General features: G+C 45.6%; 1 protein-coding gene across 1 annotated transcript in view; it reads right to left on the minus strand.

Annotated features, from left to right (window-relative positions):
• The window catches only part of ror1 (receptor tyrosine kinase-like orphan receptor 1), a 246609-nt gene that overhangs the window by 11644 nt on the left and 209449 nt on the right, over positions 1–25516 (minus strand). Inside the window, exons 5-6 of the mRNA XM_071346251.1 lie at positions 1641–1768; positions 130–266 (exon numbers count right to left, since the gene is read on the minus strand). Of these exons, the coding sequence (XP_071202352.1) occupies positions 130–266; positions 1641–1768 (265 nt within the window). The remainder of the gene's footprint in view (positions 1–129; positions 267–1640; positions 1769–25516) is intronic.

A 25516-nucleotide genomic window follows, 5' to 3' on the forward strand; every position in this document is an offset into this window, starting at 1 on the left:
TTTGGCGCCCTGCAATTTCACTGGCTGTTGGTTAGGAGGGACGCTACCGTCCCACATATCCCAGAGAAGTTAATGCTACAAGCCTAGAAGATGTAGGTATAATCGTAGTTGTGAAGCATGTCATCATACCTTACACAGGTCCCTGGGCTTGTCAGTCCCAGAGCTGCGGTCACATGTTGGGAAGGCAAAGTGGCACAGAGACGGGATGGCGAACAGGGAGCAGCGGTCTGAAAGATGGTTGGACGTTCCGATCATGGTGAAGGCGGCTGGATGAAAAAAGTGGGAATGTGAATATATGTGTATCAGATCATGTGTGTTCCATACTGTTTAGATCATGTGTGTTCCATACTGTTTAGATCATGTGTGTTCCATACTGTTTAGATCATGTGTGTTCCATACTGTGTAGATCATGTGTGTTCCATACTGTGTAGATCATGTGTGTTCCATACTGTGTAGATCATGTGTGTTCCATACTGTTTAGATCATGTGTGTTCCATACTGTGTAGATCATGTGTGTTCCATACTGTTTAGATCATGTGTGTTCCATACTGTGTAGATCATGTGTGTTCCATACTGTTTAGATCATGTGTGTTCCATACTGTGTAGATCATGTGTGTTCCATACTGTGTAGATCATGTGTGTTCCATACTGTGTAGATCATGTGTGTTCCATACTGTGTAGATCATGTGTGTTCCATACTGTTTAGATCATGTGTGTTCCATACTGTGTAGATCATGTGTGTTCCATACTGTGTAGATCATGTGTGTTCCATACTGTGTAGATCATGTGTGTTCCATACTGTTTAGATCATGTGTGTTCCATACTGTGTAGATCATGTGTGTTCCATACTGTTTAGATCATGTGTGTTCCATACTGTGTAGATCATGTGTGTTCCATACTGTGTAGATCATGTGTGTTCCATACTGTTTAGATCATGTGTGTTCCATACTGTTTAGATCATGTGTGTTCCATACTGTGTAGATCATGTGTGTTCCATACTGTGTAGATCATGTGTGTTCCATACTGTGTAGATCATGTGTGTTCCATACTGTGTAGATCATGTGTGTTCCATACTGTGTAGATCATGTGTGTTCCATACTGTGACTTTATCATCCTGAACTCACTCTCACCCCTCTACCAGATATCCTCTCATCATCCTCACTGACAGTAATGACAAGCTACAGACTCAACCAGGGTCAGATGGGACCTAGCACACACACACACACACACACACACACACACACACACACACACACACACACACACACACACACACACACACACACACACACACACACACACACACACACACACACACACACACACACACACACACACACACACACACACACACACACACACACACACACACACACACACACATACAAGTCTGGTTTGAAAGTGTCTGGTTAGATTTACACAGAATACCAAATCTGGAGCATGACCCTTATCCCTGTGCTCCATGTCTGATTAAAATCAAAACACAGGGATTGAAGGGAAGCACACACACACAAAACACACACACATAAACACCCATGTACACACATAAACACGCACGTACACACACACACGCACACACGCGCACACACACACACACACACACACACATGCACACACACACACAGAGGCAGGCAGCATACCTGTGATCTGGGTCTCGATCTCACCCTGCATCTGCAGAGAGTCAACAAAGATGCTGCGGTTTCCTATGAAGCGAGAACAGGCCACTCCCCTGTACGGTTGGCAGAACCCCTCCTCATCAAAATCATCACTGACAACATAGGTGGAGCGAGAGAGAGGAAGAGAGTGAGAGAGAGCGAGAGAGAGAGAGTATACATTACAGTTATAATTATGACCACTAGAGAGCACCACACAATACACTATAACAGGGATGTGGCAGAAACACTCTCTACCAGAGTCCAGCACAACTTTCCTATGTATTGTATTTAAATGGTTTTAAAGTGTTATTTTCATTTCTATATTGAAAGGTTTCTGGTTTACTCAGATAAATGATTTCATTTCTTTTATTGCTCTAAATCGAAATGTTATTTTGTCTATTTCTCTTTTCTGTCTGGATAACACATAGATGGTGGACAATCTATTCCTAGTTCAACTGTCAACTGTATACAGAGTTAAAGAGTTAATGTCGGTCGTTGCTTAAGGGAGAAGGATGTCTTCATGGACTTTATAATGAAATATACGAGGAGCAGGGGCTTGGGAAATAAGCGTGTGTGTGTGTGTGTGTGTGTGTGTGTGTGTGTGTGTGTGTGTGTGTGTGTGTGTGTGTGTGTGTGTGTGTGTGTGTGTGTGTGTGTGTGTGTGTGTGTGTGTGTGTGTGTGTGTGTGTGTGTGTGTGGACTGATTAACTATACTTGTGGGGACCCAAAGCCCCCACAAGAATAGAAAACAAACAAACATTTGACCAACTGAGGACATTTTGTTAGTCGCCACAAGGTTAAATGCTATTTCTAGGGGGTTAATGTTTAAGGTTAGAATTAGTGTTAGGGTTAGAATTAGGTTTAGTGTTAGGGCACATGGCTCACACGACTCACACGACTCACATGCCACTTGACTCACACGACACACACGACTCACACCACTTACACGACACAAGACTCATGCGACACTCGACTCACAAGACTCACATGACTCACAGAGACGTCTTCTCACTATGAGCTTATTCAGTCATGTGACTGAAGCCATGCCAGATGAGACCATATAAGGGCGTATGACATCATGAGGCACACACATAACTATTATCATATTGTCACAATAAGCACCCTCTTCTACATCCTGCTTCACAACCACATGGACCACATGAACCACCCTGGAACATTATGGCTGAGTGAGGCAGATTACTTGGAACATTATGGCTGAGTGAGGCAGATGACTTGGAACATTATGGCTGAGTGGGGCAGATGACTTGGAACATTATGGCTGAGTGGGGCAGATGACCTGTAACATTATGGCTGAGTGGGGCAGATGCCCTGGAACATTATGGCTGAGTGGGGCAGATGACTTGGAACATTATGGCTAAATGGGGCAGATGACCTGTAACATTATGGCTGAGTGAGGCAGATGACCTGTAACATTATGGCTGAGTGAGGCAGATTACCTGGAACATTATGGCTGAGTGAGGCAGATGACTTGGAACATTATGGCTAAATGGGGCAGATGACCTGTAACATTATGGCTGAGTGAGGCAGATGACCTGTAACATTATGGCTGAGTGAGGCAGATTACCTGGAACATTATGGCTGAGTGAGGCAGATGACCTGTAACATTATGGGTGAGTGTGGCAGATGACCTGTAACATTATGGCTGAGTGGGGCAGATGCCCTGGAACATTATGGCTGAGTGAGGCAGATGACCTGTAACATTATGGGTGAGTGAGGCAGATGACCTGTAACATTATGGCTGAGTGAGGCAGATGACCTGTAACATTATGGCTGAGTGGGGCAGATGCCCTGGAACATTATGGCTGAGTGAGGCAGATGACTTGTAACATTATGGGTGAGTGAGGCAGATGACCTGTAACATTATGGGTGAGTGAGGCAGATGACCTGTAACATTATGGCTGAGTGGGGCAGATGCCCTGTAACATTATGGCTGAGTGAGGCAGATGACCTGTAACATTATGGCTGAGTGAGGCAGATGACCTGTAACATTATGGCTGAGTGAGGCAGATGACCTGTAACATTATGGCTGAGTGAGGCAGATTACCTGGAACATTATGGCTGAGTGAGGCAGATGACCTGGAACATTATGGCTGAGTGGGGCAGATGACCTGTAACATTATGGGTGAGTGAGGCAGATGACCTGTAACATTATGGCTGAGTGGGGCAGATGACCTGTAACATTATGGGTGAGTGAGGCAGATGACCTGTAACATTATGGCTGAGTGAGGCAGATGACCTGTAACATTATGGCTGAGTGAGGCAGATGACCTGTAACATTATGGCTGAGTGAGGCAGATGACCTGTAACATTATGGGTGAGTGAGGCAGATGACCTGGAACATTATGGGTGAGTGAGGCAGATGACCTGTAACATTATGGCTGAGTGAGGCAGATGACCTGTAACATTATGGCTGAGTGAGGCAGATGACCTGGAACATTATGGCTGAGTGGGGCAGATTACTTGGAACATTATGGGTGAGTGAGGCAGATGACTTGTGACATTATGGCTGAGTGAGGCAGATGACCTGTAACATTATGGGTGAGTGAGGCAGATGACTTGTGCCATTATGGCTGAGTGAGGCAGATGACCTGGAACATTATGGCTGAGTGAGGCAGATGACCTGGAACATTATGGCTGAGTGAGGCAGATGACCTGGAACACTATGGCTGAGTGAGGCAGATGCCCTGGAACATTATGGCTGAGTGAGGCAGATGACCTGGAACATTATGGCCGAGTGAGGCAGATGACCTGGAACATTATGGCTGAGTGAGGCAGATGACCTGGAACATTATGGCTGAGTGAGGCAGATGACCTGTAACATTATGGCTGAGTGAGGCAGATGACCTGTAACATTATGGCCGAGTGAGGCAGATGACCTGTGACATTATGGCTGAGTGAGGCAGATGCCATGGATCATTATGGCTGAGTGAGGCAGATGCCATAGAACATTATGGCTGAGTGAGGCAGATGACCTGTAACATTATGGCTGAGTGAGGCAGATGACCTGTGACATTATGGCTGAGTGAGGCAGATGCCATGGACCATTATGGCTGAGTGAGGCAGATGCCATAGAACATTATGGCTGAGTGGGGCGGATGCCCTGGAGAGGCCTCATGTTACTCCAGGGGTACATCCACCCTCGAACACACACACACATACGCACACATACGCACACATACGCACACATACGCACACATACGCACACACACACACACACACACACACACACACACACACACACACACACACACACACACACACACACACACACACACACACACACACACACACACACACACACACACACACACACACACACACAAACAGAGAACATCTAAGGGTAACCCTATCGGTGTCTGGGCTGAGGGCTGAGCGCTGCGGGCTGTGAGTCAGGGGTCAAAGGGGTCATTAACTCTGAGGAGAGCATTAAGTCTCAGAGGCCAAGATCACCTCTCTACACTGACTTTTAACCCCTAACCCCACCACATCCCCCCCTGAATGCTGCAGAATGGGATTTCCAGACAGACATACACACATGCAATGACGCAGGCACACACACACACACACACACACACACACACACACACACACACACACACACACACACACACACACACACACACACACACACACACACACACACACACACACACACACACACACACACACACACACACACACACACACACACACACACACACACACACACACACACACACACACACATATAATCCTTTGGCAGAGAGTGTAGAGTCTGGAGTGTGTCCAGCAAGCTGTGTCCAGCAAGGAATAGTACATAACAATGCTGCCTCCAAGTCCCGGTCCGCATCCTGAGCCAGCAGCAAATTACAACCCTGGTCTGTCCAAAAGACCTACACAGACCAACATCCCTCGCCCAGCAACTCTGTCCCAGAAGGCTTTAGGTTAAAAAGCCATGTCCAGATCAGACAAACAAAAACCTATTTAAAAACTTGGGCCCTAAGTCCACTAACCACCATCCGCCACAAAGCCTGTTCTCTGGAGGTGGTTCCTGTCTGTGTGTGCATGGTGAGAGGCTGAGGGCGTCACATGCTGGGAGGCCACAAGGCCCAGTGAGTGTGGTTGCTATTTGGATAAACAGTGTGGATGTTCAGGCCTTTATGTTCCACACTAACAACACACTCTGTGAGGGGGGAATGTCTGTAGTAACAGTTTATTAAGGCTAATTACAGGAAAGACTTCTCCTTTAAACTGACTGTGAGCAGCAACCGACTGTGTTTGCCTAGGCTAAGCTTACATCTTGGGTTCTGTCAGAGAGACAGAGGAGAGGAGAGGAGAGGAGAGAGAGAGAGAGAGAGAGAGAGAGAGAGAGAGAGAGAGAGAGAGAGAGAGAGAGAGAGAGAGAGAGAGAGAGAGAGAGAGAGAGAGAGAGAGAGAGAGAGAGAGAGAGAGAGAGAGAGAGAGAGAGAGAGAAGGAGAGAAGGAGAGGCTAGAACCCCTGAAGTCTACCACACACATCAACACACACAACTCGACACGAACACACACATGAACACACACAACATGACATGAACACACACATGAACACACACAAAACTCGACATGAACACACACATGAACACACAAAACTCGACATGAACACACACATGCATAGAAACACACAGAAACAAAAGCAAACATTGCTTCACACGCATATGTTCTGTTTTGCTTACACACACACACACCCACCCACACACACACACACACACACTCCGTCTACTGGCCCTGTTGGCTTTACACAGGTAAAGCCATAAAACAGCGACAGGAGGCTGTTTTACCGTTGAACCACTGGTCGGTCGGTCGGTCGGTCGGTCGGTCGGTCGGTCGGTCGGTCTCTGTCTGTGTGTGTGTGTGTGTGTGTGTGTGTGTGTGTGTGTGTGTGTGTGTGTGTGTGTGTGTGTGTGTGAGCCTGCCTGCACTACGTTCCCAGTCATCCCTGGGGGAGAGACACCAGAGAACATTAGGAAGATGGATCTCCCTGAAACCCAATCTGTTTTTACTATAAAGGTAGGACATCAGCCACACTGCTGCTAAAGCCTTGACCTCAGAGACAGGAGAGGGCCGAGGGGGCAGAGATTGTGGGCTCTGACTGTTGACAAACATACAGTCATCTAAGTCAACTCCATCTGTGTGTTAGCTCATCCTAGTCAAGGCCATTCTCTGTTTTCTTTCTGGGAAAACTACATCTAAAGGAGGAAAGTCGATAAAGGTGTGTGAAGACATTAGGTATGATGTTTCAGACCACATTTTTGACTCACAAAAGAGTCCGAGACTTTACTGGTTGTACTGGTCAGTGAATCAGTCCACCTAGAATAAAATACACTTCTGTTTGACTGCTGCGGAGTTGTATTTTATCATTCAATTGGAATCTGTAAATGCACATACAGCCTTGTAAATGCTCTCCACAGCCCCTAAAACACAGGGAGTCCTGAGCCTATGGAGATGTCAATATTATGTTGCACGCTCAACACAGAGGAGCAAGGCTAATGGATTTGGTTCTCCAAAGCTAACGGAGGCTACTCAGTGCCTCTGGAGGCCAATAAAACATCTCTCAAATTCCCCAAAACCTCATTCCCTCTCTTCCTCTCTATCCTGTAGATCCAACCGTTCCCTCTCTTCCTCTCTCTTCTGTAGTTTCCTGGCATTCCTTACACTGTGGAATCCTCTTCCTAGCAGGTTTGTCAATAAGACCGTCAGAGATTTGGGAGCAGACCGGATTGAATGTGGGATATGAACTCTAAACTAGGCTTCTCTACACTCTATATACAGTATCTAACCCTGGTTGTGATGACCGTATTGGGGCGCTGACGTGATTCCCTCTTTGTGAGCATTAGACTCATGCAGTAATAGGATGGGACACAGGGACTTTGTGGGAACACAAAGGCAAAGCATCAAAACTGAAACTCTATTTACCGGGCAGACATATCGGCTGTTTTCATATTGTCTTTGGTATTAATCATCACAATCCATTCATTGGACACTTACAATGAGTGTGCAAAACATTAGGAACACCTGCTCTTTCCATGACATAGACCAGGGGTACTCAAGTACTATTTGAGAAGGTCTGGTCACACACATTTCCTAGGTGGCAAGGGTGCAGACGGATAATGACATTTATCGGCGTGGAAACAAACCCCCAACCAAACTGTTCACACCCCTCTTGTTGGCAGAGAGAACATTTTGCTGTTTTAAAGCAAATTTCCTGCTATTCTACACATTCTTCCATGTCTTATGTGTGTTCATATGACACCAGGGTCCGAAGCCTGACCGAGGAAAAAAACAAGATATACACAGTAACTGTCAAAAGTTTGCACACACCTACTCATTCAAGGTTTTTTCTTAATTTTGACTAATTTCTACATTGTAGAATAATAGTGAAGACATCAAAACTACAAAATAACACATATGGAATCATGAGGTAACCAAAAAAGTGTTAAACAAATCAAAATATATTTTACATTTGAGATTCTTCAAAGTAGACACCCTTTGCCTTGATGACAGCTTTGCACACTATTGGCATTCTCTCAACCAGCTTCATGAGGTAGTCACCTGGAATGCATTTCAATTAATAGGTGTGCCTTGTTAAAAGTTAATTTGTGGAATTTCTTTCCTTCTTCCTTCAGCCAATCAGTTGTGTTGTGACAAGGTAGGGGTGGTATACAGAAGATAGACCTATTTGGTAAAATACCAAGTCCATGTTATGGAAAGAACAGCTCAAACAAGCAAAGAGAAACGACAGCCCATCCTTACTTTAAGACATGAAGGTCAGTCAATACGGAACATTTCAAGAACTTTAAAAGTTTCTTCAAGTGCAGTTGCAAAACCCATCAAGCGCTATGATGAAACTGGCTCTCATGAGGACTGCCACAGGAAAGGAAGACCCAGAGTTACCTCTGCTGCAGAGGATATGTTCATTAGAGTTAACTGCACCTCAGATTGCAGCCCAAATAAATGCTTCACAGAGTTCAAGTAAAAGACACATCTCAACATCAACTGTTCAGAGGAGACTGCGGGAATCAGGCCTTCTTGGTCAGATTGCTGCAAAGAAACCACTACTAAAGGACGGCAATAAAAAGAAGAGACTTGCTTGGTCCAAGAAACACGAGCAATGGAAATTAGACCGGTGGAAATCTGTCCTTTGGTCTGATTAGTCCAAATTTTGGATTTTTGAGATGTAGAGTAGGTGAACGAATGATCTCCGCATGTGTGGTTCTCACCGTGAAGCATGGAGGAGGAGGTGTGATGGTATGGGGTGCTTTGCTGGTGACACTGTCTGGGATTTATTTAGAATTCAAGGAACACTTAACCAGCATGGCTACCACAGCATTCTGCAGCGATACGCCATCCCATCTGATTTGCGCTTAGTGAGACTATCATTTGTTTTTCAACAGGACAATGACCCAACACACCTCCAGGCTGTGTAAGGGCTATTTGACCAAGAAGGAGAGTGATGGAGTGCTGCATCAGATGACCTGGCCTCCACAATCACCCGACCTCAACCCAATTGAGATGGTTTGGGGTGAGTTGCACCGTGGAGTGAAGGAAAAGCAGCAAAAGTGCTCAGCATATGTGGGAACTCCTTCAAGACTGTTGGAAAAACATTTCTCAGGAAGCTGGTTGAGAGAATGCCAAGAGTGTGCAAAGCTGTCATCAAGGGTGGCTACTTTGCAGAATCTAAAATATATTTTAATTTCTTAAACACTTTTTTGGTTACCGCATGATTTCATATGTGCTATTTCATAGTTTTGATGTCTTCACTATTATTCTACAATGTAGAAAATAGTAAAAATAAAGAAAAACGCTTGAATGAGTAGGTGTGTCCAAACTTTTGACTGGTACTATATACACTGCTCAAAAAAATAAAGGGAACACTAAAATAACACATCCTAGATCTGAATGAATGAAATATTCTTATTAAATACTTTTTTCTTTACATAGTTGAATGTGCTGACAACAAAATCACACAAAAATTATCAATGGAAATCAAATTTATCAACCCATGGAGGTCTGGATTTGGAGTCACACTCAAAATTAAAGTGGAAAACCACACTACAGGCTGATCCAACTTTGATGTAATGTCCTTAAAACAAGTCAAAATGAGGCTCAGTAGTGTGTGTGGCCTCCACGTGCCTGTATGACCTCCCTACAACGCCTGGGCATGCTCCTGATGAGGTGGCGGATGGTCTCCTGAGGGATCTCCTCCCAGACCTGGACTAAAGCATCTGCCAACTCCTGGACAGTCTGTGGTGCAACGTGGCGTTGGTGGATGGAGCGAGACATGATGTCCCAGATGTGCTCAATTGGATTCAGGTCTGGGGAACGGGCGGGCCAGTCCATAGCATCAATGCCTTCCTCTTGCAGGAACTGCTGACACACTCCAGCCACATGAGGTCTAGCATTGTCTTGCATTAGGAGGAACCCAGGGCCAACCGCACCAGCATATGGTCTCACAAGGGGTCTGAGGATCTCATCTCGGTACCTAATGGCAGTCAGGCTACCTCTGGCGAGCACATGGAGGGCTATGCGGCCCTCCAAAGAAATGCCACCCCACACCATGACTGTCCCACCGCCAAACCGGTCATGCTGGAGGATGTTGCAGGCAGCAGAACACTCTCCACGGCGTCTCCAGACTCTGTCACGTCTGTCACATGTGCTCATGTGCTCAGTGTGAACCTGCTTTCATCTGTGAAGAGCACAGGGCGCCAGTGGCGAATTTGCCAATCTTGGTGTTCTCTGGCAAATGCCAAACGTCCTGCACGGTGTTGGGCTGTAAGCACAACCCCCACCTGCGGACGTCGGGCCCTCATACCACCCTCATGGAGTCTGTTTCTGACCGTTTGAGCAGACACATGCACATTTGTGGCCCGCTGGAGGTCATTTTGCAGGGCTCTGGCAGTGCTCCTCCTTGCACAAAGGCGGAGGTAGCGGTCCTGCTGATGGGTTGTTGCCCTCCTACGGCCTCCTCCACGTCTCTTGATGTACTGGCCTGTCTCCTGGTAGCGCCTCCATGCTCTGGACACTACGCTGACAGACACAGCAAACCTTCTTGCCACAGCTCGCATTGATGTGCCATCCTGGATGAGCTGCACTACCTGAGCCACTTGTGTGGGTTGTAGACTCCGTCTCATGCTACCACTAGAGTGAAAGCACCGCCAGCATTCAAAAGTGACCAAAACATCAGCCAGGAAGCATAGGAACTGAGAAGTGGTCTGTGGTCACCACCTGCAAAACCACTCCTTTATTGGGGGTGTCTTGCTAATTGCCTATAATTTCCACCTGTTGTCTATTCCATTTGCACAACAGCATGTGAAATTTATTGTCAATCAGTGTTGCTTCCTAAGTGGACAGTTTGATTTCACAGAAGTGTGATTGACTTGGAGTTACATTGTGTTGTTTAAGTGTTCCCTTTATTTTTTTGAGCAGTGTATATAGTTGAGTATGGGAGACATAGACTGACCAGGTGAATCGAGGTGAAAGCTATGATCCCTTGTAATTTTAATCAGGGTAGATGAAGGGGAGGACACAGGTTTAATAAAGATTTTCAAGTCTTGAGACAATTGAGACATGGATTGTGTATGTGTTCCAATCAGACGGTGAATGGGCAAGACAAAATATTCAAGTGCCTTTGAACGGGGTATGGTAGTAGGTGCCAGGCACACCGGTTAGAGTGTGTCAAGAACGGCAACACTGCTAGGTTTTTCACGCTAAAAGTTTCAGGACATCCAGCCAACTTGACACAACAGTGGGAAGCATTGGAGTCAACAAGGGCCAGCGTCTCAGTGGAAGGCTTTCAACACCTTGTAGTCCATACCTGACAAATTGAGGTTGTTCTGAGGGCAAAATGGGGTGCAACTCAATATTAGGAAGGAGATCCTAATGTTTTGTACCCACAGTGTAGATCTCTTTAAAGCTACAGTTCATTAACTCTTTGCTAATTCATTTGATTTACATTGAAGTTGAGATGTTTTTACCACACACACACACACACACACACACACACACACACACACACACACACACACACACACACACACACACACACACACACACACACACACACACACACACACACACACACACACACACACACAGAGGAGAGGAAGTGATTGGGAGTGAAGAGAGAGGGGGGGGTCCTGATGACACGGACGGCTGAGGCTTGGTTCTATCTTGATGCTTCTGATGGTGTTGACAGACAAGGATATGAGCTGTCACCACTGTTTACTCACTTACGTCTGGTTTGGAGACGCCTCTGCCTTGTTAGAGCCTCTCTTCTCTCTCTTTTCTTCTGCTCCTCTGCTCTCATCTCCAAACCTCTGCTCTCCTCTCCAAACCTCTCATCTCATCTCCAAACCTCTGCTCTACTCTCCTCTACAAACCTCTACAAGTATCTCCAAACTCTCCTCTCCAAACCTCTCCTCTACTCTCCTCTCCAAACCTCTCATCTCCTCTCCAAACCTCTCCTCTCCAAACCTCTCCTCTACTCTCCTCTACAAACCTCTACAAGTATCTCCAAACCTCTCCTCTACTCTCCTCTACAAACCTCTACAAGTATCTCCAAACCTCTCCTCTACTCTCCTCTACAAACCTCTACAAGTATCTCCAAACCTCTCCTCTACTCTCCTCTACAAACCTCTACAAGTATCTCCAAACCTCTCCTCTACTCTCCTCTACAAACCTCTACAAGTATCTCCAAACCTCTCCTCTACTCTCCTCTACAAACCTCTACAAGTATCTCCAAACCTCTCCTCTACTCTCCTCTACAAACCTCTACAAGTATCTCCAAACCTCTCCTCTGCTCTCCTCTACAAACCTCTACAAGTATCTCCAAACCTCTCCTCTACTCTCCTCTACAAACCTCTACAAGTATCTCCAAACCTCTCCTCTACTCTCCTCTACAAACCTCTACAAGTATCTCCAAACCTCTCCTCTGCTCTCCTCTACAAACCTCTACAAGTATCTCCAAACCTCTCCTCTACTCTCCTCTACAAACCTCTACAAGTATCTCCAAACCTCTCCTCTACTCTCCTCTACAAACCTCTACAAGTATCTCCAAACCTCTCCTCTACTCTCCTCTACAAACCTCTACAAGTATCTCCAAACCTCTCCTCTACTCTCCTCTACAAACCTCTACAAGTATCTCCAAACCTCTCCTCTACTCTCCTCTACAAACCTCTACAAGTATCTCCAAGCTTCTCAAAGCCCCAAGTGAAAGAACCACTGAGAGAGAGAAAGGACAGTCGAGCCGACTCTTCTCCAGTGATTGGGTTTCCAACTCAAAACAAAGCTTTTAAGGTTTGAGAAGAAGATCGAGACATAGAAAAACAGCTCTGTTTATCATTATCTTCCACTTTGAGATTGTGTGCATTCCTCTTATCTTCATGCAATGTGTTTTTATGTGAAGTGTTTAATTTTTTCGGTGCAATAAACAATAAAAAAAACATTGCATGTGTACAGCTACTGTGTTGTTGTGAGCCGGTCACATTAAACAAGATAAGCCAGAGAGACGTGAGTGACAAACCCCATGAAGACATCTGAACTGTTTGTGTGGGTGCCTAGGTAATGATACCTCAGTGACAATGGAAACAAAATGGCCGCCAGTGGCTGGGGTCGGCCGGGTCTGTGGGTCCCAGTGGCCCGTGACCACATAGAGAACGGATAGAGAACAGGGCCACTGAGGGACTTCATTAGAACACAATGGAGAAAGGACCCCTCATGAGTCCTCATGTTACCCTAACTGGAACAATACAGGTCTCTGTCACAGAGCAGGGGAGCAGGGGACAGAGAGAGAAAATGACTTAGTGCTGCTATTCTCTCAGAGAGAGAGGTAAGAGGAAGCAGAGAGGAAAGGAGGGAGCGAGAGGAGAGGGATGGAAAATAGATGCCAGTGGAAGTGATGGACATATCCATCAACATTACAGTAGTCATCACAGCAGGTATGGGGATAGTATTATGTCCATCAGATCAGGTAAGACTAGTGCTTCCTCATCCCTCCCCTTCTCAGTCCTCAGGGACAGGAAAGGATTAGGATGTGGAGAGAGACAGAGACCCACCCCAATCCCATCACTCTTCACTGTGACCTCTGACCTAGTAACATCACATCCCGGTTGGAGGAATCAGCAAGGAACAAGATGCAGATCTTCAACAGAATCCGCCAACCTGGAATTCTTTAGCTGAGATTTTAGAAAATCAAACAATGTTGGGGAAAGTTTTGAGAGAGTCAGAGGGGAAGTCAAAAGAGGTACATCCACAAATCCTGGTCGTGTTTACAGACGCTCAGCTCACTGATTTACTAAACACAGGGAGCTCAGGGTCAGACTGGTAGGAGTCCATTACAACTCAGAGAGAGAGGGAGGGAGAGAGAAATAGAGAAGGAGCGAGAGAGCGAGAGACTGTGTGTGTGTGAGAAAGAGAAAAACGGAGAGAGAGAGGGGAAAAGAGAGGTACTTCAAGAAAACAGTGTTTTTTTTGTCTCCACTGACCCGTCATGTATACAGATCCCTTAAAAACAAACAGAGCTGGCAGAGAGAAGCAGGGAGGATGTAAGATAGATAAAGATGAGAGAGTGGAAGAAAAGGAGGGCGGGCTGGAAAGACTCCCTCCAGACGGTGTGGTAGACTAGAGCGCAAGCCTCTAAAACAAACACTGTTGTTAGGGCTCATCATGAAGGGCCCTGGGTCTGCCATGCCAAACCAACCGCCTGCTTCTCCTTCCAACCCACTCTCCCTGTCCTTTAGCTAGGAACCAAAACATCACATAGAAACCGTTGTGGAGTAATAACAGGAAAAGTAGGAAAAATTATAAACAAGAAGAGGAAGAAAGGAATCGCTGAGAGCAACCAAGGTATTGTAAGAATGACAGCTATTCAACTGGTTGATTTACACCCCAATGTGTAGTAGATCACAGATCACAGACAAAGGACGTGTACATACAGGAACATGAGAACACATGTTTGGCTCGACAAGGCGGTGAAACAAGAGAGAACAAGAAGACGCATTTTAAACATGAAGCGGGACTTCTTTGGGTAGAGGAGTTCATCCTTAACAAGAGCCATTAGCAGTCACTCACTCAAGGCATAGATCACAGGGAAGGAAAACACTGTCGCACCGTATCAGCCTTGGAGCGGTCCGTCTGTATAAATCATCCCCTTTCTACCAAATTGTCTATCGGAGAAAGCGAAAGGCCTTTTCTGGGGTCTAAGACTGTAACTGTCTTTCATGGACAGAAACAGTTGTGTCTGGGTCCTACAGTAGATCTTTGACCTTAAGGTTTGTCTATGAGGGAGAAAGAAGGGTTTGCTAAATTAACAGAATATTAACCATCGTCATTAAAAGAAAAGACAGAAAGCTAAAAATAGTCCATGAGTAAAGGGTGTCCATGCAGGGTTGTAAAAGCAGCGTTGCTCAGACACAGACACAGGAGGAGGGCTGAGGCTGCTGTTCCAACAGAGTCCAGAGGATACAGTGGTGATCACCGAATAAAAGTGAATTTATAGGCCCCCGTCCTCTTAAAGCAAATGGGAGTAAGGCATCATTCACCCTGCAAACAGGGCAGAGAAAGAACCTCTCAGAGCTTTCATTCATATTTACAGTTATTGCTCTCAGAACGAGTGTCTGCCCTTCTGTGTTGTTCAAATGGAAAACTCTGTTCAAGGCCTGGCAAAAACTCAAGGGGGGTAAATGGAGAGAGGGAGGGAGAGAGGAGAAAGAGGGAGGGAGGGAGAAAGGGGGAGGGAGGATAAGAGGGGAGACTGGGGCTGGCCTGAAGGACACTTTGGGGCCTGAGGTTTAGCTAAGTTAAACAATCTTGGCTGCTCTGTCCCTACGTATCCAGGCTAGAGGCTAGCTTAAGTCTACAGAACACATCCTATCTGAATTAACGCGGATCACGACTGAATACATCTCTGTTTATCTGAACATCTGGAGAAGATAAAGCAAACCGCAGACATCTAATGTATCCTCTTGATTCATGGGCACGACCTCAATAACCCAGTGATGTGAAAGAATTATAATGCAGTAACATGAAGGCGTGACAAAGAGAGAAAAAAAACAATGGCAGATGATCTCAGATGAGTACACAGCACTATAGCTCAGCATTGAATCAGTTGTCTCAACCTCACTTGTGTCTCTGATGTTAAATCCTAAATCTAAATCCTTCCTCCTTATCTTTCTCTCTCTCTCACTCTCACTCTCTCTCTCACTCTCTCATCTGATCCCTCTAATATTTAAAAATGTTTTTGTCATTTAGCAGACACTCTTATTCAGTGCGACTTACAGTGTTGAGTGACGTGCATACATTTTTGTAAGGCAACAGGTAAGTAAGGCAACAGGTGGAGAGTCTTTGTGTTGTGGTCTAATAGACTTAGTCCCAGGTGGGAGCAGGAGCCCACAGATAAGCCGATGCCTGGCCCAGAGTCAGGCATCATGTCTGACCTGGGCCCCTGTGTCAGTATACACACTCAGCTGTGGGTTCACTGCATTCACCATTTACAGTGTAGAGGGTACCATCTTTGCCCTCCTGTGGTTTTGTACCCCTTTAAAGTCAGAATACACTACCATTGCCCCTGCTGTTGTCCTACATGACAAAGAATCCTATTGTATTCAGACAGACCTCTAGTGAAAAGACCTATTCAACTATTTCCAGATGTTTTAGAATACCAAAACATCCCTTATGTTAATGCAACAAAATTAGAGCTACAAAGACATGATGACCATGGAAATCCATGGTCAAGGCTCTTGAAGGAACAGTACTCCAAGCCACAACCTTTAGTACGGAGAGACGTCAGCTAGTCAACAGGGCTCTACATTACAACCTTAGAAGGACTGTGACAGTTCTGTTACATCACTCTAGGACACATCCAGACTGGCTCTTTACTACAACCAGTGGAGCTGTTTCCTACAACAGCACAAAGGGAAAGTATGGACATATTGTGGCTGAAGTGGATGTAGTTGTGAAATGTGAGTCAGAGTCATGTTACAAGCTCAGATGCTCAGAGAGATGGAGCACTATGGTGGAATAGGAGCCAGAATGAGAGGGTCAAAGCCAGATAAAACCTTTTGTTCATGGTTAACAGAGGTATTGGCTACGTTAGTTAGTCGAGTCTGTGAAACAGGCTTATTCATGAGAGGTGGCTGCCCGAGGGTTACCCACCTCCTAAATAGCCCTCTATTCAATCACTGGCCTCTTTAACCGTGGGGTTGTCACACACACACACACACACACCACGACCCTCAACCCCTCATAGAATGACCCTCAACCCCTCTGAACCCTCAGCAAGGGAGACCTTACTGCTAGAGAAGCAAAACCACTGAGTGTCTATGAGTGTGTATGTTTGAGTGTTTTGTGTGTGTGTGTGTGTGTGTGTGTGTGTGTGTGTGTGTGTGTATGTGTGAGTGTGTATGTTTGAGTGTTTTGCTTCTCTAGCAGTAAGGTCTCCCTCGCTGAGGGTTCAGAGGTGTTGAGGGTCGTTGTGTGTGTGTGTATGTGACAGCACTGTGTGTGTGTGTGTGTGTGTGTGTGTGTGTGTGTGTGTGTGTGTGTGTGTGTGTGTGTGTGTGTGTGTGTGTGTGTGTGTGTGTGTGTGTGTGTGTGTGTGTGTGTGTGTGTGTGTGTGTGTGTGTATGTGTGAGTGTGTATGTTTGAGTGTTTTGCTTCTCTAGCAGTAAGGTCTCCCTCGCTGAGGGTTCAGAGGTGTTGAGGGTCGTTGTGTGTGTGTGTATGTGACAGCACTGTGTGTGTGTGTGTGTGTGTGTGTGTGTGTGTGTGTGTGTGTGTGTGTGTGTGTGTGTGTGTGTGTGTGTGTGTGTGTGTGTGTGTGTGTGTGTGTGTGTGTGTAGAAGTGGGGGAAAAGTCTAAACCACTGCATCCCCATTGGGAACAGACATGATTTACACAAACCACAAACTTTATCAGCCAGACCTGTGCCAGACCTGCCAGTGGAGACCAAACTTCAGACAGACTCCTGCAAGCGTAGCTGGGAACAGGAAACAGGAAGTGCCCTAGCCATGGCCCCTCCCTCCCCTCTCAGATGATCTGTCTGGACCTGGGGTCCCTGAGGTCCTGACCAGGCTGCCCCTCACACTGCCTGAACAATATAGGCCTGTCTACTGGGAGAGAGGGGGAGAGAGAAGTAATGGAGCGATAGAAAGTGTGTTTCTAGGGTGATTGAAGGGGTGGAGGAAGGTAAGACAAGAATAACATGCATACTTATAAAGACAGAGGGACAGTTTGTGGGGTGAGAGAGAGAGAGAGAGAGAGAGAGAGAGAGAGAGAGAGAGAGAGAGAGAGAGAGAGAGAGAGAGAGAGAGAGAGAGAGAGAGAGAGAGAGAGAGAGAGAGAGAGAGAGAGAGAGACGGTATCCTCATGCAGTTTCAGCAGGACTTTTACAGGATCAAAGAGAGAGCACAGCAGGAAAAACTCTCTCTCTGTGACGACTCCCCCATCCTGAGTGAGTCTGATCACACCTCTTCAAACTGGCCTGCAGATGAGGATAGTAACCCCCCCACACCTAGGTCCCACAACTGCACTGCTCCTCCATCATTGAGAGGGATACATTCCTGGAGACAGACATTGTGGTGATCAGAGAGCTAGTCCACACAATCCAGACCCCCACAAAGCACACCAGCACAGCAACACCCCCCCCCCCCCCCCCCCAAACAAGTCCCGGAGGGCAGATGTGGAGATGGACGGCTGTCTGAAAGAGCTGGCTGCTCTACGGACTGAGGTGAGAGAACTTAAAGAGGAGAGAGAGGAACACATGTCACAGTTAACAGCAGTGACGGAGGAGGGAGAGGAACACGTTGCAGCTAACAGCAGTGAAGGAGGAGGGAGAGGAACACATCACAGCTAACAGCAGTGACGGAGGAGGGAGAGGAACACGTTGCAGCTAACAGCAGTGAAGGAGGAGGGAGAGGAACACGTCACAGCTAACAGCAGTGAAGTAGGAGGGAGAGGAACACGTTGCAGCTAACAGCAGTGAAGGAGGAGGGAGAGGAACACATCACAGCTAACAGCAGTGAAGGAGGAGAGAGAGGAACACATCACAGCTAACAGCAGTGAAGGAGGAGGGAGAGGAACACATCACAGTTAACAGCAGTGACGGAGGAGGGAGAGGAACACGTTGCAGCTAACAGCAGTGAAGGAGGAGGGAGAGGAACACATCACAGCTAACAGCAGTGACGGAGGAGGGAGAGGAACACGTTGCAGCTAACAGCAGTGAAGGAGGAGGGAGAGGAACACATCACAGCTAACAGCAACTAAGGAGGAGGGAGAGGAACACATCACAGCTAACAGCAGTGAAGTTGGAGGGAGAGGAACACATCACAGCTAACAGCAGTGAAGGAGGAGGGAGAGGAACACATCACAGCTAACAGCAGTGAAGGAGGAGGGAGAGGAACACATCACAGCTAACAGCAGTGAAGGAGGAGGGAGAGGAACACATCACAGCTAACAGCAGTGAAGGAGGAGGGAGAGGAACACATCACAGCTAACAGCAGTGAAGGAGGAGGGAGACAACACATGTCACAGTTAACAGCAGTGAAGGAGGAGGGAGAGGAACACATCACAGCTAACAGCAGTGAAGGAGGAGGGAGAGGAACACATCACAGCTAACAGCAGTGAAGGAGGAGGGAGACAACACATGGCAGAGCTAACAGCAGTGAAGAAGGAGGGAGAGGAACACATGGCAGAGCTAACAGCAGTGAAGGAGGAGGGAGAGCAACACATGGCAGAGCTAACAGCAGTGAAGGAGGAGGGAGACAACACATGGCAGAGCTAACAGCAGTGAAGGAGGAGGGAGAGGAACACATGGCAGAGCTAACAGCAGTGAAGGAGGTGAGAGAACATAAAGAGGAACACATGGCACTGAAGGAGGAGGTAAGAAAGCTGAGGTGTGACAGAGAGCAGGACACTCCCCCAGAGAAGCCAGCAGAACAGCCCACCTCAGACCCGGACCACAACCTCAACACCACAATGGGACAGGCAACACAGAACCCAGACTGTACCTCAAAACCTAATGTCTACCTGGCCCACCACTCCACCCTGGACTTGAACAGCCTTTATGACCAGGTCCACCTCTACAAGGCAGCAATCCCAACTTTTACCAGGACCCTGAAGGACGTTACCCTCAACCGTAGCCCCAGCACCTCACACAGGAGAACCAGAGCAACGGACACCCCACTCAGACCAGCGAGACCCCCTCCCGAAGGACCTGCACCGAGAGAACCCACGCCAAGAGGACCTACACCCAGACCACAGTTACACCAGCCACACCCCAACTAGCTAAGACCACCCCAAGCAACCCTGGCCACACCCTTTATAGGCCCACCCATATCAGACTTATGCCCCTTCTGCCCAACCCATGCCCCCCACCCCTGCAGCAAGGACCTCAACATGACAGCAGGACATATGCCCAGGCTGTGATCAGAAAAACAGGCCCAACCCCCACTATTACACCCGACCAAGCCCCATCCTGCAACCTAAGTGAAATGTATCAGATGCTCAACATGCTCTGCTCACACCTACTGTGATGGTCCGGGCCTAAACCACACAAAAACAACACTAGACACTACGGAACACAAAGCTTTTACTATCTCATCCTGGAATATACAAGGTCTGAGGTCATCTGCCTTTGGCTTAAGAGTAGGAAGCCAGACCCACTGGTTGCCCTCTAGGTTACAGAGAGCTGGTAGTCCCATCCACCAAACTACCAGGTGTGAAACAGGGAAGAGACTATGCTAATTTGGTATAGAGCAGACCTAACCAAAGTTAGTCAAAACAGGAACATTTTAAATCTGACTAGAAATTAATAAGGAAATGATCTCAACAATGTCCTCATGTGTACCTCCTATATCCCCCCATACGTTAATGATGACAGCTTCTTCAGCCTAGAGGGGGAGATCAACCATTTACAGGCCCAGGGACATGTACTAGTCTGTGGTGATCTAAATGGCACAACTGGAGAACAACCTGACACTCTCAACACACAGGGGGACAAACACCTACCTGGAGGTGACAGCATTCCCTCCCCCACATGTCCCCCTAGACACAACTATAACAACATAACCAACAAAAACAGGTCACAACTCCTGCAGCTCTGTCGGACACTGGGTCTGTACATAGTCAATGGTAGGCTTCGAAGGGGACTCCTATGGTAGGTACACCTATAGCTCATCTCTTGGCAGTAGTACTGTGGATTACTTATCACTAACCTCAACCCAGAGTCTCTCAGAGTGTTCACAGTCAGCCCACTGACACCCCTATCAGACCACAGCAAAATCACAGTCTACTTGAACAGAGCTATGCTCAATCATGAGGCAACAAAGCCAAAGGAACTGAATAATATTAAGAAACGCTATAGGTGGTATAAAATGCTATAAAAAGTATTTTGTTTTTTATTTTATTTAACCTTTATTTATTTAACCTTTATTTATTTAACTAGGCAAGTCAGTTAAGAACAAAATCAAATTTACAATGACGGCCTACCCGGACGACGCTGGGCCAATTGTGTGCCGCCCTGTGAGACTCCCAATCACAGCCGGTTGTGATACAGCCTGGATTCGAAACAGGGTGTCTGCAGTGACACCATAGAGACCCAGAAAACCTGAGCCTACGCCTTCACTATATTGAATCACTAAAACAATACAGAAATAAACCACGGAAAAAGAAGGAACAGCACTTCAGAAATGAGCTAATTGAAGAATCAATTGAATCTAACCACTTCTGGGAAAATTTGAAAACTCTAAACAAACAACAACACAAAGAGTTATCTATCCAGAATAGAGATGTATGGATAAACCACTTCTCCAATCTTTTTGGCTCTACTGTATGTATATACTGTACCAGTCAAAAGTGAGAAACAAAGAGAGAGAAAGAGAGAAAGAGACAGAGAGAGAGAGAGAGCAATAAGAGAAATGAGAGAGACAAAGAGAGAAAGAGACAGAGAGAGAGACACAGAGAGAGAGAGAGAGAGAGAATGAGAGAGACAAAGAGACACAGAGAGAGAGACACAGAGAGAGAGAGACACACAGAGAGAGAGAGAGAGAGAGACAGAGAGAGAGAGAGAGAGAGAGAGAGAGAGAGAGAGAGAGAGAGAGAGAGAGAGAGAGAGAGAGAGAGAGAGAGAGAGAGAGAGAGAGAGAGAGAGAGAGAGAGAGAGAGAGAGAGAGAGAGAGAGAGAGAGAGAGAGAGAGAGAGAGAGAGAGAGAGAGAGAGAGAGAGAGATGTGTTTTAGTGGATCTACGTAGTAGGGTTGCAGGTTTCTGGGAGGTTTCCTACCTTCATATCCCCTGACCTGACTAAAGAAGAAGCCTATATAACAGAAGTATTTATGTATCTGCATGGTGGTTAGGCTCTGAAGTATTTAGCGTTAGTATTTACCCTGCATGGTGGTAGGTAGAATAGGGCTCCAATTTCAAACAGTGCTATGACCATAGCGACTAGGCTGTGTCAAAGGGCTGTCCCCTAGTGGCCATATTAGGACCCTAAACCCAAATCAATCAACACTTAGTTAGAAAGGATCCATAACAAGGAAGAAATTGAGCCCCGCTGAGGGCTTAGCTGAACATGTATTTGTGTGGGGAGCGAGTGTGTGTGTGGGAGAGAAAGAGAGAAAGTGTGTGTTTGTGTGAATGTGTGTGTGCGCGCTGGTGTGTATATTACACTGGGGTCACACTGGAGAAAACCCTCATTCTGCACCGGATGTGAAAAACTAAGTAGAAGCCTTTGTTTGTTCTATCCTCTGAGAGACAACATTCCTCATGAGTTTGCATCAAGTCTGAACAAACACACACAATCACACGCACCCAAACACACGCACGCACGCACGCACGCGCGCACGCACGCACGCACGCACGCACGCACACACACACACACACACACACACACACACACACACACACACACACACACACACACACACACACACACACACACACACACACAACATTAATGTAATCTAAGGGCATAAATAAAACGCTGCTAGAATACAAACAACTGTAAACTTAAGAGACATGTTACAGTAAACAGGCCCTTGGTACACAAGGGCTATTTGTACATAAAACAGTATATACTGTATCAAGGCTGGTAGGTGGCATCAGCAGGGCTGTTGACACTGTCACTGAGGTGAGAATAGGTGTAATGAACACTCAAACTGTAATCAGTATCACTTTAACATTTTACTGGCTAACTAATTGACTCTTATATAGTATAAAGTTGAAGTTGGAAGTTTACATACACTTAGGTTGGAGTCAATAAAACTATTTTTTCAACCACTCCACAAATTTCTTGTAAACAAACTATAGTTTTGGCAAGTCGTTTAGGACATCTACTTTGTGCATGACACAAGTCATTTTTCCAACAATTGTTTAGAGACAGATTATTTCACTTATAATTCACTGTATCACAATTCCAGTGGGTCAGAAGTTTAAGTTGACTGTGCCTTTAAATAGCTTGGAAAATCCCAGAAAATGATGTCATGGCTTTAGAAGCTTCTGATAGGATAATTGACATAATTTGAGTCAATTGAAGGTGTACCTGTGGATGTATTTCAAGGCCTACCTTCAAACTCAGTGCCTCTTTGCTTGACATCATGGGAAAATCAAAATAAATCAGCCAAGACCTCAGAGAAAACATTGTTGACCTCCACAAGTCTGGTTCATCCTTGGGAGCAATTTCCAAACGCCTGAAGGTACAACGTTCATCTGTACAAACAATAGTATGCAAGTATAAACACTATGGGACCACGCAGCCGTCATACCGCTCAGGAAGGAGACGCGTTCTGTCTCCTAGAGATGAACGTACTTTGGTGCGAAAAATGCTAATCAATCCCAGAACAACAGCAAAGGACCTTGTGAAGATGCTGGAGGAAACAGGTACAAAAGTATCTATATCCACAGTAAAACGAGTCCTATATCGACATAACCTGAAAGGCCGCTCAGCAAGGAAGAAGCCACTGCTCCAAAACCGCCATAAAAAGCCAGACTACGGTTTGCAACTGCACATGGAGACAAAGATCGTACTTTTTGGAGAAATGTCCTCTGGTCTGATGAGAAATGTACTCTGGTCTCAAAAATAGAACTGTTTGGCCATAATGACTGGGGGTGGCAGCATCATGTTGTGGGGGTGCTTTGCTGCAGGAGGGACTGGTGCACTTCACAAAATAGATGGCATCATGAGGCAGGAAAATTATGTGGATATATTAAAACAACATCTCAAGACATCAGTCAGGAAGTTAAAGCTTGGTCGCAAATGGGTCTTCCAAATGGACAATGACCCCAAGCATACTTCCAAAGTTGTGGCAAAAATGGCTTAAGAACAACAAAGTCAAGGTATTGGACTGGCCATCACAAAGCCCAAAACCTCAATATTATAGAAAATATGTGGGCAGAACTGAAAAGGGGTGTGAGAGGAAGGAGGCCTACAAACCTGACTCGGTTACACCAGCTCTGTCAGGAGGAATGGGCCAAAATTCACCCAACTTATTGTGGGAAGCTTGTGGAAGGCTACCCGAAACGTTTGACCCAAGATAAACAATTTAAAGGCAATGCTACCAAATATTAGTTGACTGTATGTAAACTTCTGACCCACTGGGAATGTGATGAAAGAAATAAAAGCTGAAATAAATAATTCTCTCTACTATTATTCTGACATTTCACATTCTTAAAATAAAGTGGTGATCCTAACTGAATTTTTACTAGGATTAAATGTCAGGAATTGTGAAAAACTGAGTTTAAATGTATTTGGCTAAGGTGTATGTTAACTTCTGACTTCAACTGTATATCATGTACATCTAAATAAAGATGCAATTTAGACTATTTCAAAAAGAGTACAAAACTCAAAACAGATCATCAAAAAGGCAGTTGTTTCAAAACTCTAAGCATTGACTAAGTACAACACAATTGAGTACATGACTACAGATGTAGGATCTTAATTTGAGTCAGTTTGCTATAGCAGTAAAATAATCCTGCAGCAACAGGAAATGTGGATTATTATGTGGATTACAATTAATGGACATTTGTTTTAGGGTTTGATAAATGTTTCTTTAGGGCAAATCAAGTCTTACATTTTAAAGTGGTAATCACAAACTTTAGAAGCCTTTTTAAATAATCTCGAATACACTACACGTTTGCTTTTCCTGCTGTGCAGGAACATTCTCAGAAAGAAAAGAGTGATCTAATTAAGATCCTACATGTTTAATTACAGTCACCTTTTCACAAAACTTAATCAATGTTTCATTTAAAAATACATGTTTCACATTGCAATACAAGTTCATATAAAGTAATTGCCTTTCACAATGCAATGCTCACATTACTTTTGATATGATTATCTTCTCATTTGTTAAAATAAATTGTACGATTATTTAATTTGACTGCTCTTAATTGATCATCACTTTGGTAAACCTATAGATTTTAAACTGGTTTGTCTACTACAGAGTTCGAGAACTACATAATGTACCGTATCTGTGTAGAGTAGAAACATATATGATATATACTGTAATGTACTATAATGATTATGAATATTGTGATTTTACTTCACAGTAAATGTAAGATGCAGGTGAAAAAGCTGGATGTGGAGGTCCTGGGCTGGCGTTGTTAGACGTGGTCTGCGGTTGTGAGGCCAGTTGGACGTACTACAAAATTCTCTAAAACGACGTTGGAGGTGGCTTATGGTAGAGAAATTAACATTCAATTCTCTGGCAACTGCTCAGGTGGGCACACCTGCAGTCAGCATGCCAATTGCACGCCCCCTCAAAACTTGAGACATCTGTGACATTGTGTGACAAAACTGCTAATTTTAGAGTGGCCTTTTATAGTCCCCAGCACAAGGTT

Source organism: Salvelinus alpinus, chromosome 16 (assembly GCF_045679555.1).
Source record: "Salvelinus alpinus chromosome 16, SLU_Salpinus.1, whole genome shotgun sequence".
Classification (NCBI taxonomy): domain Eukaryota; kingdom Metazoa; phylum Chordata; class Actinopteri; order Salmoniformes; family Salmonidae; genus Salvelinus; species Salvelinus alpinus.